General features: G+C 38.7%; 1 protein-coding gene across 1 annotated transcript in view; it reads left to right on the forward strand.

The window, feature by feature from the left end:
- The window catches only part of MDN1 (midasin AAA ATPase 1), a 156,996-nt gene that overhangs the window by 91,464 nt on the left and 49,924 nt on the right, over positions 1-15,608 (forward strand). The window contains exons 46-59 of the mRNA XM_036247864.1: positions 993-1,201; positions 2,045-2,190; positions 2,485-2,696; positions 3,012-3,232; positions 4,130-4,243; positions 6,173-6,305; positions 7,340-7,455; positions 8,219-8,352; positions 9,359-9,516; positions 9,739-9,859; positions 10,962-11,172; positions 11,517-11,748; positions 12,322-12,448; positions 13,608-13,778. Of these exons, the coding sequence (XP_036103757.1) occupies positions 993-1,201; positions 2,045-2,190; positions 2,485-2,696; positions 3,012-3,232; positions 4,130-4,243; positions 6,173-6,305; positions 7,340-7,455; positions 8,219-8,352; positions 9,359-9,516; positions 9,739-9,859; positions 10,962-11,172; positions 11,517-11,748; positions 12,322-12,448; positions 13,608-13,778 (2,305 nt within the window). The remainder of the gene's footprint in view (positions 1-992; positions 1,202-2,044; positions 2,191-2,484; positions 2,697-3,011; positions 3,233-4,129; positions 4,244-6,172; positions 6,306-7,339; positions 7,456-8,218; positions 8,353-9,358; positions 9,517-9,738; positions 9,860-10,961; positions 11,173-11,516; positions 11,749-12,321; positions 12,449-13,607; positions 13,779-15,608) is intronic.

Raw genomic sequence — 15,608 nt, forward strand, 5'->3', positions numbered from 1 at the left:
GAGAGAGAGGAAGGGAGAGAGAGAGAGAGATGGAAACATCGATAAGAGAGAACATCGATTGGCTGCCTCCTGCATGCCCTCCACTGGGGATCAGGCCCACAACCTGGGCATGTGCTCTGACCGGGAATCAAACCGACAACCTCTCAGTGCATGGGTCGACATTCAACTACTGAGCCACACTGGCTCAGCCGGTTAACAAGTTATTTATTGAGCCTCTGCCGTTTGCCAGGCTCTGGAGTCACAGCAGTAAATAAGAGAAACAAGGTTCCTGCCATTCATTGGTTGTGAAGGGTAGAAGCAGTGAGACCAGTTACAAGCTTTTTGCAGTAGCTCAGGGAAGAGACGATAGCTTATACTAGGGTGGTCAGATGAGTGGGACTTGCCAATGGACTTGTTTGAGAAAAAGAGGAAGTAAGGATGACACCTAAGTTTTTGGCATGAGTAATGGGGTAAATGGGGGGTGCTGTTCATTGAGAAAAGATGACTGGCAAAGGAGCAGGTCTGGTGTGGGGAGGGTTTGCAGGAAATCGCTGTTTAGTTTTGGAGATGTCAGATAGCTAGGTGGAGGTGTTAATGGACATTGAATGTATGAAGCTAATTGTCTTAGGTCTAAGACTTAGAAGAACTAGTGCTGCCTTTTCCGTTCTCTGTAGGTAAGTTAGAATGATGAATTATCACTGCCTGATTTGGGGAATATCCGAAAGTTAAGAATCCTAAGGTTCTCAGATAATACTAAAGGTGCACTGGATGTACAGTATTTAGTTCCTAAGGAAAGTAGGTTTAGAGAACTGATTTGCAGTACTGATGCATTTTGGAACTAGAAGATAAAATACATATGGCAGTTGCAGACTTTTAATTAGTGGTATCTCCCTTGATAAGCTCCCTGAAGATGAGCCAAATGAAACTTGCCCTCACCAGTTGTTGCGAACCTGCACCATTGGTTGCACTGGGATTAAAACTTTTTCTTTTCATTTGAATTGCTGTATTACTAGACTTTTTCTCTTAATGGATCCTGTTCATGGAGAAATATCCCGAGCTATGAGGAATCGTGGACTTGAAATCTACATTTCAGGAGAAGGGGATGGGAGGATCCCAGATATCCTGGATCTGAAAGTTCTGCTGCACAGCCTTGGGTTGGTGGGGGACAGTGTGTGTGACATCCTCTTGGCTTTACACAGAGAGACCCAAAGCGCTATTGTAGGTAAGGTGCTTGACGTCTGCAGGATTTTATTCCTGTGGAAATTCATGTGTTACTCCATTTGACTGGTAGTCCAGGAGTTCTCACATTTAGTGGACATAGAAATAACCACAAAAATGTAGAAGTTCTGGTACTTTTCTTCCCCCTAAAAGCAGGTCTGGGTGAGGCACAGGAATTAGTTTAAAGAAGCTTTCCAGGTAATTCTGATGCAGGCAATCAGAGTCCCACAATACTGCTTTAGGCACTGAGATTTGTGAAATTTGTCCCTCATATCTTCAGGATCATCATTTAATTGTTTAAAACAGTCCGGTGTCACTTCTTCTAAATGTCCAAATGTACAAGAAAAAGCAATATAATAACTAATAATGATAATAAATGTAATCCTATTTATTGAATAACTGCTATGTGTTAGATACAGTGTTGGTTGCTTATTTAGTATTCACTTAAGTTCTGCAAGGCATATGTTTCCAGTTTACAGATAAGGCTAAGAAAAGCTGAGTATCTCACAAGCCAAATAGTTGATAATGACAGCTGGAATTTGAAAGGAGGTCTGTTGGATTTCATAGCCCATGGTCCTTTATGAAGCCATGGTCATTTTTGCTGCCTTCAGTGTGTGTCAACTTAAGATTAAGGTTATATGTGACCAGCTTTATCACACTTGTGGAATGTTGCCACACGTCCATTTTGGCAAGTAAGACCCCTAGAGTCCACTTAGAAGGCTTTCTAAAGTAAATATTTGGGTGGTTTTGAGTGGAACAAAGTTTGATATGAAGATGGAATTCCTCTATTTTCAGTTGAGATTTTGCAGAATCTATTGTTCACAGATGATGATTTTTTTTTAAATAGGTTCTCCAACATCAATTTCAACTCTAATTCAGACGGCTTTACTCATTGTGCAATACCTGCAGCGAGGGCTGAGTTTAGCCAGAGCCTTTTCCGAAGCGTGCTGGGAAGCATATGTTTGCTCCCAGCATTCACCAGCAAACCAGAAGGTACCACGAAATGTTTCAAACAACTTTCTGGGTTATAGCACTCTACATTATTTAGTAAAAGGAAATTCTTTTTTGTAGATGATAACTTGAATGACCTAAGAGAGTTGACCATGGCAGTTATTCTCTAATAGAGATCTGATATCCAGGTACTTTTCTGGAAAATAGGTTAAATGTAATATTACATACTTGAAATTTATCATCAGAAAAAAGTAGAAGTTAGCTTGTAGTGTACATTTTTGGTAATAGCACATATGTGTTGGTACCTATACACCATGTGTTTTTATCTCCTACCAGTTCGTGCAGGCTTTACTGGAGAAGCATATTTCTTCTCTGCGAGCACATGAAGCCTGGGGTAGCTCCATCCTTGCCATGGGGCTATGGCCAGATTCTCTGCCCTCAGCTGTCTTTGCTACAGAAGATTCTCACCTTTCTATTGTACGAAGTGATGGACAGATCTTAGCATATTGCCTCAACAGGATGAGCCTGAAAACGAGCAGCTGGGCAAGGTAGGCAGAGCCTTGAGCCTGTGGGTCTCTCCGGCATCTTCACTGTGTTGTTTGTTTTTGATGGTAATGGTTGTCACTCAGCATATTAGACCAGAATGTTATGTGGCTATTTATTACCCAGGTGACATAGGGTCATTGTGTTATTGCTCTCTGTTATTGATTTGGTATATGTTTTAATTGTCCTTTTTTGGAGGGGACTCACCTTTTCCCCAATACCTCTTGGATCCATTATTTGTAAAGTTATTTTCCTGGTTTTTTAAATGTAAAACAAAAATTCATTCTAGTACTAACTTTGCCTTTTCCAATGAATTTCAGGATTCAGCCTCTTTCCTTGCCTGACTTAGAGAAAATTATGCAGTCTTCCAACCCTGAGAGCTTGAAATTCAGTTCCATTGAAATGGATACTTTTTGGATTGATGAACCAGATGTTCTGGCCATGGCTGTTAAATTGCTCATAGAACATGCAACCAATCAAGATTGGATGCTCAGAGTTAAGTGGCTTTATCATTTAGCCAAGAATATACCACAGGGGCTTGGTGAGTAGAAAAGTTTAATTTGTATAATGCGTGAATTTATGTACACTTCTCCTGTTTTAGTGCCTCAGCAGCGGTGTTATTCTGACTACACTGTTACTATTATTACACATGGGAGCTCTCCTAGAGGAAATTTGTGACCTAGCATTACTGTTTGTATAGGTATTAAAAATTAGGGAACACACCTGCCCGCCCTTAGCTTGTCCCAAGAGAAACTTTCTTCCTGCTTAGCATTTCAGGGTATGTCCACCTTTCTGTCAAATCCAAAAGGAAAATGCACTATATTATGTAACTTTTTATTTTTATTTTTTAACATCCTGCTTTTTGTACTACTACTGCTACATAACCATTTTATCTGGGAAAGGTGTTGCTTTTGGTGAACTCATTTCCCCTAAAAGTGCCTAAGAGATTTACTTATTCCAGGTGCTCTAAATTGTCATACTTAATTTTTTCATTCTAAAAGAAGAAAAAGCAACAGTAACAACATTGCGTGGGTTGTAAAGTACAGGACATGAATTGTTTGTAGAACTTGTTGCTTAAATTGAGTTTATAGGAGCCTTTCTGCTCCATGAGAACTTGTAGATAAGCCAAAGAATGTGTATATTATTGTGGTACATGTAATCTGTCTAAAAATGTGAAGAGAATTGATATCATTATTGTTGTCTCATTGTTCTATTTGATAGCTGCTAGCCACAGGTCACTATAAAGGTAAATATGAACCAATTACAATGAAATAAAATCTGAAGTCCAGTTCCTCAGTTGCGCTGGCCACATTTAAGGTGCTGACAGGTGACTAGTGGCTGCTTTGACAGTGCAGCTATACAACATTTTTGTCATTGCAGAAAGTTCGATTGGCCAGCCAGCTTTAGGTACTAATACTTGCTTCTCCTTCCTCCACAGAGTCAGTACAGATTCATTTGGAAGCCAATGCTGCATCTCTTCGGAAATTTTACTCAAGTTCTCTCTCAGCTGGGATCAGTAATGTCATCAAAATATTACAACCAAACATAACAGGTACTGCACCTAATTTGATTTCTAGCTCTCAGTACTGTTTAGGAAAGTTGTCCATTGAGTTCATGGGGAAAAGACCTGTCAGAGCTGCCACTGCAACATGGTATAGTTTAGAAGACTCAGAGCATCCAGATGCAAATTCCACTTCTTTGTCTGAAGCTATCTATTGGGATGATACACAATGAAGTGGGAAGAACATAGGAGTTGGAAGACTGGGCTCTGGTTCCAACTCAGCCACAAACTGGCTTGTTGATTTGGGGCCCATCATTCATACTCACTGCCTGTGTTTGAAAATTTTGGAAACTAAATTCATTTATATGGGGTCCCTTCCACTTATAACAGAAAGGGTTTTAAATTATGAAACTATTTGACTTAAAGGGGAAATAAGAAGAAGCAATTGCTTCAGGAAATATAAACCCTCAATAAAAGTTATAAAGCCTTAAATAAAAACTTATAAAACCATAATGTGAAAGAAATAGCCATCCAAGCTATCTATTCAAATGAAGTATTCAAAATTTCTTTTTAATTAATGAATGAGATAGCAGAGGTATTTACTGGAACAGAATAATATAAAGTTGATTGAATATAAGTATTAATGAGGAGAATAGGGGTATTTTCACAGAAACAGGTTTTTGATTTCCCACCCACATCTTCACTAGATGTTAATCCAAATATATACCATTATCCATTTGCTTTAGAAAAAAGTATGCATGATGCTTTTGTGCTAAACCAATTACCCGATACATACTAAAGATAATAAGGTGAGTGGTTGGGAAGAAATCAAACAACAGAGAAAACTACTATAGTAGTCAGGTTGTGGATGAACTAAATTGTGGGTTTTCAATTACGAGGAAATTTTGGTTTTTTGAGAATACAGTTCTAGAGTAGCAGGTTTCCTTTTTAGCAGACACTACTTGCCTACTGTTGGAACATAGTAAGTCTGCCTTCATCTTCCTTTTCAACTGTGTGGCTCTGGATTGAGGATTCTTACTGGATTTTGGAATGTGGGTTTCCTCCTTGATGTCCCTTACAGTTCACAGGAGGCATTTGTTAGTAACTGTATGGCAGATGTCTTTAATATTTGAAGTGCTCCACTGACCCACCTTCAACTTAACGTTATCATTCTTTTGTCTTACCTCCCTCCCTCTGGTTCTCACAATCTCTGGGAGGGTCAGAGGCTGATCACTGTTGCTTTACAGAAGTGCCAACTTTGAGCCAAAGGAGCTTAATGAGGTGTCAGCAGCAACAAGAAGTGGCTTTTAAGTGAAATAATCTTGTTTTCTTATTAAAAGCAAATAATTACATGTATTTATTCATTTTCTGACATGCAAGTTAATTTTCTTAAGATTATTGTGGGGTAATTAGGCCCATGGTTCATTTTTCCATTAGTGGGATCTGAGCAAGTGAATGCATTGATTGGAATGTTTATGTTCCAGTAATGATTGCTTTTATATCCTACAGTGGGATACATTTTTAGGACTGCTAGAAAGTTTGTATTTAGGCCCTGGTGGGTTTGGCTCAGGGGTTAGAGTGTCGGCCTGCAGTCCAGAGAGACCAGGGTTTGGTTCCCGCTAAGGGCGCGTACCTCCGTTGCAGTTTGTCCCCAGCCCTGGTTGGTCATGCGGGTGGCAGCCACTTGATGTGTCCCTTTCACAATGATGTTTCTCTCACTCTGTCTGAACAAAAAATGGAAAAATGTCCTTGGGTGAGGATAAAAAAAAAAAAAAAAAAAGTTTGTATTTAGGAAGGAAATAATATAAAAGCTGTTGAATCCTACTTTTCTAGTATCATTGTCTGAAACCAGCATTTCTCTGTGCTACCTCTTCCCCATCAGGACTGAATGTGGTCAAATTAAAACAGTGAAAATCCTCAAAAGAAATTTGCCAGATGAGAAGCTGAACTCCAAAATTCTTTTTTTGTTTTATTAATTAGATGAATTTGTCATCCCTTTGGACCCTCGATGGAATATGCAGGCTTTGGACATCATTAGAAGTTCAATGGACTTTGACCCACAGACAGACCAGTCTGAGCAGCTGTTTGCCCTTTTGGAGTCTATTGCAAACAAGTAGGTGAAGCCTGCTCTTCTGGGCAGTTTGCCTCACTGTACACAGTGGCTTTACTGATTTTTACCTTCCCTCAGTCTCGGTTGAATACCACTTATGTTTGTTTGATCTTCAGAATCTAAGAAGTGATGGGGTGATAGATTGCCTCTATTATCACTTTTCCTTTGTGCTCTGCCCAGAGAAATAATTCTGACCGTGATGTTAAAATTACTATAATTTTTGGAGGTTCTTAATAATTGAATAGGGTGCTTTAAGAGATACAACAGCTTAGCATTGATGGTGGGACTTATTTTATGGTTAGTTCTTTATCATCAGATAGTCATGTTTCTACTGTCTTCTGGTTGTGATTCCCTGCAGTTCTCCCATTTTCACCTCCCCGTTCGCTCACATGTCCTTTCCTCAGCCATCTGTCTGCCACATAATTTCACATCCTCAAATGCTACAGACATACCTAGCACCTACAAACTTATGTTCACACTCTCACATAAGCTGGCCTTTCCTTACTTTATAATGTAATAACCAGCAGTTTTTTTTAATTGGCCATCAGTATAATTTCTTTAAAATAATTTTGTATTTGAGATATAATGTACATTACACAAAAGTGCACTTAATGAGTATATATGGTTTTGATGAGTTTTCCCAAAGTGAATTCATGCATGTGATATGTACTAGCACCTCAGAGATGATCCTCTTGTTTCCTCTTTCAGTATCCCCAGACGAATTCTAACAGCACAGATTAATTTTATGATGCCCAATTTTAAGGTTCCCAGGTGCATTTCGTCATATCATGGCAGAGCACCAGAAGGCCTGACCGTCTATGTAGACAGCTTTCCTAGCCATTTGCCCCTTTCCTCAAACTTAGTTGTCATCACTGTCACCTCTATGTCTCTAGTCCAAAATTTGTAGAGGCAGGAAAGGGATGTCAGGTTGGAGGACATTGATGTTTGAAGATTTCTCAGGATTCAGCAGCTAGAGGATGTGATTGAAAAGTATTATTCACCAATAATAAATTGTTATGTATTAAATCTTATTTCAGGACAATCATATATCTTGACCGGGAAAAACGAATTTTTACTGAAGCAAATTTTGTTTCTGTTGGTGGCAAAAAGTTAAGAAATAGTGTCTTGAGAATGTCCTTTGAATTCCATAAAGGTAAGAACACTTCCTTTCACATTCTTCGGTTACACGTCTGCTGCCATTTTATTGATTCCTTTTGATTTGATGGCCTGATTTTAAACACATTCCCCTATTCAGTGCTAATGATGAACTGCTCGTCACATTGTCCTTGGTTTCCTTTACCTTTTCTAACAACTGTATGCCATGTAGGTCCCATGTTATGAAAGAGGAAAGGTAGTCATAGAGATGCTCAAGGTCACATGTCTAGCAAGTAACGGCTAGAACTTGAAACCTAGGTCTGTTGGCTAAAAAAGCATATGCTCATAAGTATTTGGTTATAGGTTCTTCCTCTCTACTTTATTTATTTAAATTTGAAAGATATCCATGTTTGTTGGAAAAATGCAAACTATGTAGAAACATAAAAATTGCAGAAGTCAACTTTTAAAGCTCCTACTGTTCATAGTACATTTGTTTGTATCTTCTCATAACTGTCTGTGCTCTCTGTCCATTCAAACATATATACACTTAGTTTTGTATTTAAACAAATACTTGTTTAACATATGCATTGTTACTCTGTAACTTTCTTTTTTCATTAAGACACTAATGAACATCTATAGGTGTATACATGCCTGATCTGAAACGTTTAGTAATAGCAGGCAAAGAATTTGCTTTCAATCTGAACCCTCTAGAGTGTCTTTGTACAACAGATAATATTAAGTTGCATATTACAGTTGATTTTGAAAATTTCCAGAGATTAATTTAAATCTGATGGAATGTTCTTATTTATGTCAACTCTAAGATCCAGAGAGCTATCAGAGCCTGCCCCATGAAATTGTGGTCAATCTTGCTGCTTTTTTTGAACTTTGTGATGCACTAATTCTACTCTGGGTACAGTCCTCCCAGGGAACGGTGTCTGATGCCAGTGTTAATGAGGTAAGGAAAACCATACCTGTTTTTATTTTAAATAACAATATTTGTCTTGGCAGGAGAAAATCTTCATAACCTGAGGATAGGAAAGATTTTGGAGGATTGTTTATAAAAATTGCTTCAAAATCAAAAACTTCTGTTTTTAATAGACAACTTTAAGAAAATGAAAACACTAGGAGCAACTGTTCACAAACCATTTGTAAATTATATAAACAAACTAATAAGACAGCCCAGTTTTAAAAAATGAGCAATTTTTTTGAATAGATGCTTCTCAGAAGATAAATGAATGCACAGTAAGAACTTGAAAAATTGCAAGATCATTAGTTATCAAGGAAACTGAAACAATAGTTAGGTGTTACCCACCAAAATGGCTAAAATTAAAATCCACTAACAGTAGCAAGTATTAGCAAGGAAATGGAACAACTTGACCTCACCCACACTGCTGATTTGAAAACAAAATAATGCAGCTGCTTTTTAAGACAAGTTGGTTTCCTTTTTTTTTTTTTTATCTTCACCTGGAGACATTTTTTGCATTTATTTTCAGATAGAGCAGGAGGGAGAAGGGGAGGAAGAGAGAGAGAAATATCGATGTGAGAGAGACACATCGAGTGGTTGCCACCCACACGACCCCAACCAGGGCTGGGAACAAACTTCAACTGAGGTACGTGTCCTTAGCGGGAACCGAACCTGGGACTATCTGATCCGTGGGCCGGTGCTCTAACCACTGAGCAAAACTGGCCAGGGCAACAAGTTGGTTTCTTATAAAATTATCCATACACTTAACCATAGGACCCAATAATTCTGTTTCCACTGATATAATAGTTCTGAACTTCCAAGTACTAGGAGGAAAGATCTTTGCCTTCTCTGACTACTTTAATGTTCCTGAAAATATTCCAGTAGAATGCTAGACCTTTCATGTGTGTATGTTAAATTTAGATTACTAACTGAAGTCTGTGTTCTGTGTCTTTTCTGAGAGATGTTTATGAGCAGTTTTGGTTTCCTTTGTTTTTAGATCTTGGATTCTCTGCGATGGCGGGACCGGTTTTGGACTGTGGCTGACACAGTAAAAGTGGATGCCCCAGGCCTGGCCCTGCTTGCTCTTCACTGGCACTGGGTTTTAAAACATTTGGTCCATCAGATCCCCCAACTCCTGATGAACCATGAAGACAAGTAAGACTCACATTTAGAGTAATAATATCAATATCTACAGTATTGGTGATATTAAAGAGAAGACGGTTTGGGATTGATTAAAACTGATTTTTCTTTACTTTGGTTTATTCCATGGCCTACTAGTGAATGTAAATCAGATATAAAATGTAAATAATGTCTCTTATTATCCAGCAATTTCCCCTTTCCTTACTTCCCCTCTGCCCTTTTTCTCATTCTCTAAAGATATTACAAAGAAGTTCAGACCGTCTCAGAACATATTCAGAATTGCTTGGGGAGCCCGACTGGTGGCTTCACTGGTATAAAGAAGTTGCAGAAGTTCCTTGGACGACCATTTCCTTTTAAGGTACACCTTGAACTTATGTAGTAACCAAAGATTTGACCTCTTCTGAAGTTCTGGAATGTGGGACTGCCATTCAAATGGACTCATCCTTGCCTGCAAAGCTTACCTTTTGTTATTTTATTTTGTATTAATTAATGTATTTTTGTTACACATTTATCTCCTTTCCCCCCCCTCCTTTGCACCCTCCTCCCGCTCCTGTCCCCCCCATAGCATTGTTGTCTATGTCCACTGGGAATGAATAATACATGCATATAAATTCTTGAGCTTATCTTTTCCCTCCTCCCCTTCTCTGAGGTTTGTTAGTTTGTTTATTTTTTTTAATCCTTACCTGAGGACATTTTTCCATTTTTTTTTGTTCAGATAGAGTGGGAGGGAGAGAAAGAAAGAAAGAGAGAGAGAGAGAGAGAGAGAGAAACATCGATGTGAAAGGGACACATCGAGTGGCTGCAACCCGCACGACCAACCAGGGCCGGGGACAAACTGCAACCGAGGTACATGCCCTTAGCGGGAACCGAACCCGGGTCTCTCCGGACTGCAGGCCGGTGCTCTAACCGCTGAGCCAAACCGGCCAGGGCTGAGGTTTGTTAGTTTGAACCCTGCTTCTGTGTCTGTGGGTCTGTTTTGTTTATCAGCTTATTTTGTTCATTGTATTCCACAAATAAGTGAGATCATGTGGTATTTGTCTTTCCCTGATTGGCTTATTTCGCTTAGCATAATACTCTCCAGATCCCTTCATGTCATCTCAAAGGGTAAGAGATCTCTCCTTCTTGCAGCTGCATAGTGTTCCATTGTGTGTATGTATTACAGCCTTTTGGTTTTCTAGATCTTAGCAATTGTAAATAGTGGTGCTATGAACATAGGGGCAAAGTTTACCTTTTAAGTGGTCAATGAAACTATTAACTGATTTGTTAAATGTTATTTTATTCTTGAGACTATTAAGGCCAGGTAGCATTTTAACTTGATAACTGTAAAATCTTCTAAGAGCGACAGGAGTATACAGACTGTGTTTTCTAGAAGCATTCTGGAAATGGTTTAAATTTCTTCTCATACATGAATAGGTTGCTAAAAAGAACCACATTTCTTCTTCTGGGTTTTATTGTTTCAGGACAAACTGGTGGTAGAGTGTTTTTCACAACTGAAAATTCTTAACAAAGCCCTTGCCATCAGGGAGCAAATGGCTGCCATTGAGGAGAGTGGATGGCTGGAAGACATTAGTCGACTCCAAGTGGTTGCTTCCGAATGGACATTAAAGAAAAGTCTCCTACAGGCCTGGGGATTGGTCCTCAGAGCTAATATTCTGGAAGATGTCAACCCAGGTAATATACTCTGCAGTCTGGCCAGCTGACAGATAGCTACTCTTAAGAGTGTGTCTGCTACCCTGTAGCCAATAAGTTTTAATTTTTTCTCTTAGATATTTTTTTCTTTTTGGTATGCTATACCATTTAATAAGTGTCAGGCACAGAGCTAAATTTTACATATATTGTTTATTTCTGTCATTAGACTTATGCAGGTAATAATAACATCATTTCACAGATACAAAACCCAAGCTCAGGTTAAACTGCTCTTTGGTTAAGCTCACAGTCACATTATTGGCTGTTGGAAATCTGAGCCTGTACTATTAAATACTGTGCTATAATACCATATGTGTCTTTTTGTCCAGATGAATTGAAGAGTTTTGTGAATGCCCAGTGTTTAGATTTAAAAGCCAAAGGAATCTCACTTGGTTTTCTGGAGCAAAAGCCCAGTGAAGCTTCCACCCCATCCCAGCCAGACTTTACCTTCTTAATCCAACTCACCAAGAGTGTTCAGTTATGGCCTGCAATGGAGTATCTAGCTGTGCTTTGGCAGTACAAAGTGACAGCTGATTTTATGACACAGGCTTGTCTGGGAAGGTAAGCCATTTTCCTCAGGGGAACTTACTTGTTAGATTATTCTGTGCATCCTGCATGTGAAAAACAAAGCACAGACTTGTCCTGAGGGGCAGTGTTTGCTGAAGCAGAGAGAGGTCAGTGGCCACTTTGGAAAGCCAAAAACTTCTTGAAGATTTTTTGCTTGTCTTCACCTTTAAAAGTTGCTAGCTATTTTTCCAGTAGTATTGCTTGCTCATTTTTATTTATTTGTTTTAATTTTTTTCTTTTATTGATTTTAGAGAGAGGAACAGAAAGGGAGAGGGAGATAAAAACATTGATGAGAGAGCACATTGGTTGGCCACTTCCTGCATGCCCCCCACTGGGGATTTGGCCCACAACCTGGTCATGTGCCCTGACCGGGAATCGAATCAGCAATCCCTTGCTACATGGGTCAACACTCAACCACTGAACCACATGAGCTGGGCTGCTTGCTCATTATTAAATAAATGTATTTTAAGTTAATTGTATTTCATATTTCTGTACATAGCAGTTTTTTAGCCATTCATCAATAACCCACAGTCCACCCTCCTCTCTCCCTCTTTATTTTTGGAACAGGTCCAGCAAAAATCAGCAACCCCAGATATATGAGGAAGTAAGTCATCACATCCAGTTTTGTCTTAAGCACACACCAGTTGCTCCTCAAGAGCTTCGAGACTTTTGGTCCTTACTGCACCATCACAAGGTAAAAAACAAAATTAAAAAGAAATAAACCTCCTTTACACTATGGCAGACTGGTTGCAGAACATTTTATTTATTTAATCTCAAAATTACTTGTTGCAACCTCCATTCTTACCAGAATTAATTTCAAAGGGGAGAATTTTAAATGTTCTTTTTGCAGTAATTACCTGGGTATTTCTCAGCTCTTATCACAGAATCACTCTGTCCAGTTTCCAGTTAAAAGAGGATAAAATATTTGCTTATTTTAATTTTGTTTCCTCAAAAATACATTGTGGCAGTGGTTTTTGCTGTTCCTCCAAGAATAACCATTGAATATGAAAAGTGGTAAACTGTAGTTACTACAACTTTATTAGTACAATCTTAATTTTTTTAATAATTTATTCATATATCTATTTTGCTGACATAATTGTGTGATTTATTTTATATTTTTTCATGCAACCTTATAAAAGATTTCTTCTTAGTTTTTTTGTTTGTTTTTTATCCTCACCCGAGAATATGTTTTTTAATTGATTCTAGAAAGAGAGGAAGGGAGGGAGAGAGAGAGAGAGAGAGAGAGAGAGAAAGAAACACCAGTGTGAAGGAGAAACATTGATTGGTTGCCTCATGTACAAGCTCCCTCTGGGGATCAAAACCTACAACTTGGATATGTGCCCTGACTGAATAGAACCTGAGACCCTTCGGTGCATGGGATGACCCTCTAACCAAGGAGCAACACCAGCCAGGTCTCATCTTAGTTTTATAAAATTATATCAGGATAAGTAACTTTACCAAGATGACCAGGATGGCAGAAATTTAGGAACATCAGGATTAATGCTATAAACCCATATTAATTTTAGCCCGGCTGGTGTGGCTCAGTGCATTGAATGTCATCTCATGGACTGAGGGGTCCCAGTTCAATTCCCCATCAGGGCACATGCCTGGGTTGCGGGCTCGATCCCCATTAGGGGGCGTGCAGGAGGCAGCCATTCAATGTCACTTTCATATCAGTGTTTCCATCTCTCCCTTCTTCTCTCTCTAAAAAAATAAATTAAGACATTTAACATATTTAATAAAAAATAAATCCGTATTAAGTTTAGATGGGTCTGACAAGATAGAGGCCATATACATAACTTGATTTATGAAATCTTCTCAGATATTCTCTTATCTAATTCCTTTGTCTCTAGGTATCTACTGAAGAAGTCCTCCCTTTGTGGTCTGATTTATTTAACTCCACGTTTATGTCTTTCTGGAGTAGCACTGTGACCACAAATCCGGAGCACTGGCTTACATGGAGCCCTCTGTCTGTTGTGCAGCAGAGGGAGGGACCCAAGTCCCTTTTGGACTCCACATTGAAGGTTTGTTGGCATGAAATTATAAAAAAGTTCGATGATAGTGGTAAAACGTTTCGCAATAGATCTGGCAGTTATTCCAAATGTAAAGCAGTGAAAAAGTGATTGTAATATTTTATTTTCTGTAGGATATTAATAAGTGTAGCTTCAAAAAAGATATTCTATCTTAAATAATTTGGGGAATTCTAAATTAAAGTAATAAAAGATTTCTTAAAAAAGTATTTTATCTCTTTATTAAAACACTCTTTTACTAATTATAAAACAGTTAAACAGTACATACATAAGTTAAAAAAAGTAAGATTATGTTTTTGTTCACATAATACATTATGGAAACCTGTACCTATCATTCCAGCTTATTCTTTTTAAGTTATTAAAAAGGATTCCATCTTTCAGATGTGCTGGAATTTATTTAATTATTCACAGGTTTTGGGGTATCTTGCCTTTATTTTTTCTCTTTCCTATAATAAGCATACCCATATCAACTGCCCTTTGTCCATTTGAGTATTTCTGTGGATGTGTTACAAAAACTGGAATTTAACCCTTGATCAAAGTGTGCACAGTTAAAGAAACTTCTATAACCAAAATGTCAGGCAGGTGGGTTTTTTTTGTTTTTTGTTTTTATCCTCACCCAGGGACTTTTTTTTTTTTGCACTTAAGATAGAGCGGGAGGGAGAGAAGGATGACGAGAGAGTGAGAGAGAAACATCGATGTGAAAGAGAGACATGGAGTGGTTGCCGCCCACACAACCCCAACCAGGGCTGGGGATAAACTGCAACCAGGTACATGCCCTTAGTGGAAACCAAACCCGGGACTCTGGTTCATGGGCCAACGCTCTAATTGCTGGGCCAAACTGGCCAGGGATAGGCAGGTGGTTTTTATTTTACTTTTTCAACATGCTAGGAGTCGATAAGGAGCAAGATCACGAAGCTCTGGGTGACCACAGGAGGATTTGGGATTAGGGCACAGTTTTATTTATTCCATGTATGAGGACTTGTTTCTTTGTAACATTGCCACACTGGAGTTGTCAACATTTAAGTTATATAATTTTTAAAATCTCATTTTATTCCATACTCTGATTGTCTTTGATATTGAATATGATTACATGCATCTATCATTCATTTTTATTTCTTCTCTGAATTTCTCAATCATGTTCATTGTCCCATTTGTTTAAAATATTGGGTTGTTTGTTATTTTATTATCGGATAACTGTATATATTATGGTTAAGAAACTTTTACTCAGAATATAGTTGGAAATGTATTTTTAGTGTTTTGTTGTCTCCCAAGTTTTTTAATGTCTTTATTTTTAAATATGTTTTTATTTTTTTTTAGAGAGAGAGGAAGGGAGAAAGATAGAAACATCAATGTGAGGGAAACGTCAATCGGCTGCCTCCTGCATGCCCCCTCCTGGGGATCGAGCCTGCAGCTCAGGCATGTCCCCTGACCCAGAATCGAACCAGGACCTCTTGGTCCATGGGACTATGCTTAATCCACTGAGCCACACCAGCCAGGCTAGTGTTTTGTTTTGTTTTTTAATCCGCACTCGAGGACATTTTTGCATTTATCTTCAGATAGAGCGGAAGGGAGAGAGGGAGGAAGAGAGAGAGAGAAACATCCATGTGAGAGAGACACATCGACGGTTGCCACCCACACAACCCCAACCGGGGCTGGGGACAAACTGCAGTCAAGGTATGTGCCCTTAGCGGGAACTAAACCTGGGACTCTGGTCCACGGGTCAGTGCTCTAACTGCTGAGCTAGACTGGCCAGGGCTAGTGTTTTATTTTTAAATATGCTTGTCATTTTCTACTTTCTGGCTTTGGTATCATGCTTTTTATTTG

Source organism: Molossus molossus, unplaced genomic scaffold (assembly GCF_014108415.1).
Source record: "Molossus molossus isolate mMolMol1 unplaced genomic scaffold, mMolMol1.p scaffold_m16_p_8, whole genome shotgun sequence".
NCBI classification, from domain to species: domain Eukaryota; kingdom Metazoa; phylum Chordata; class Mammalia; order Chiroptera; family Molossidae; genus Molossus; species Molossus molossus.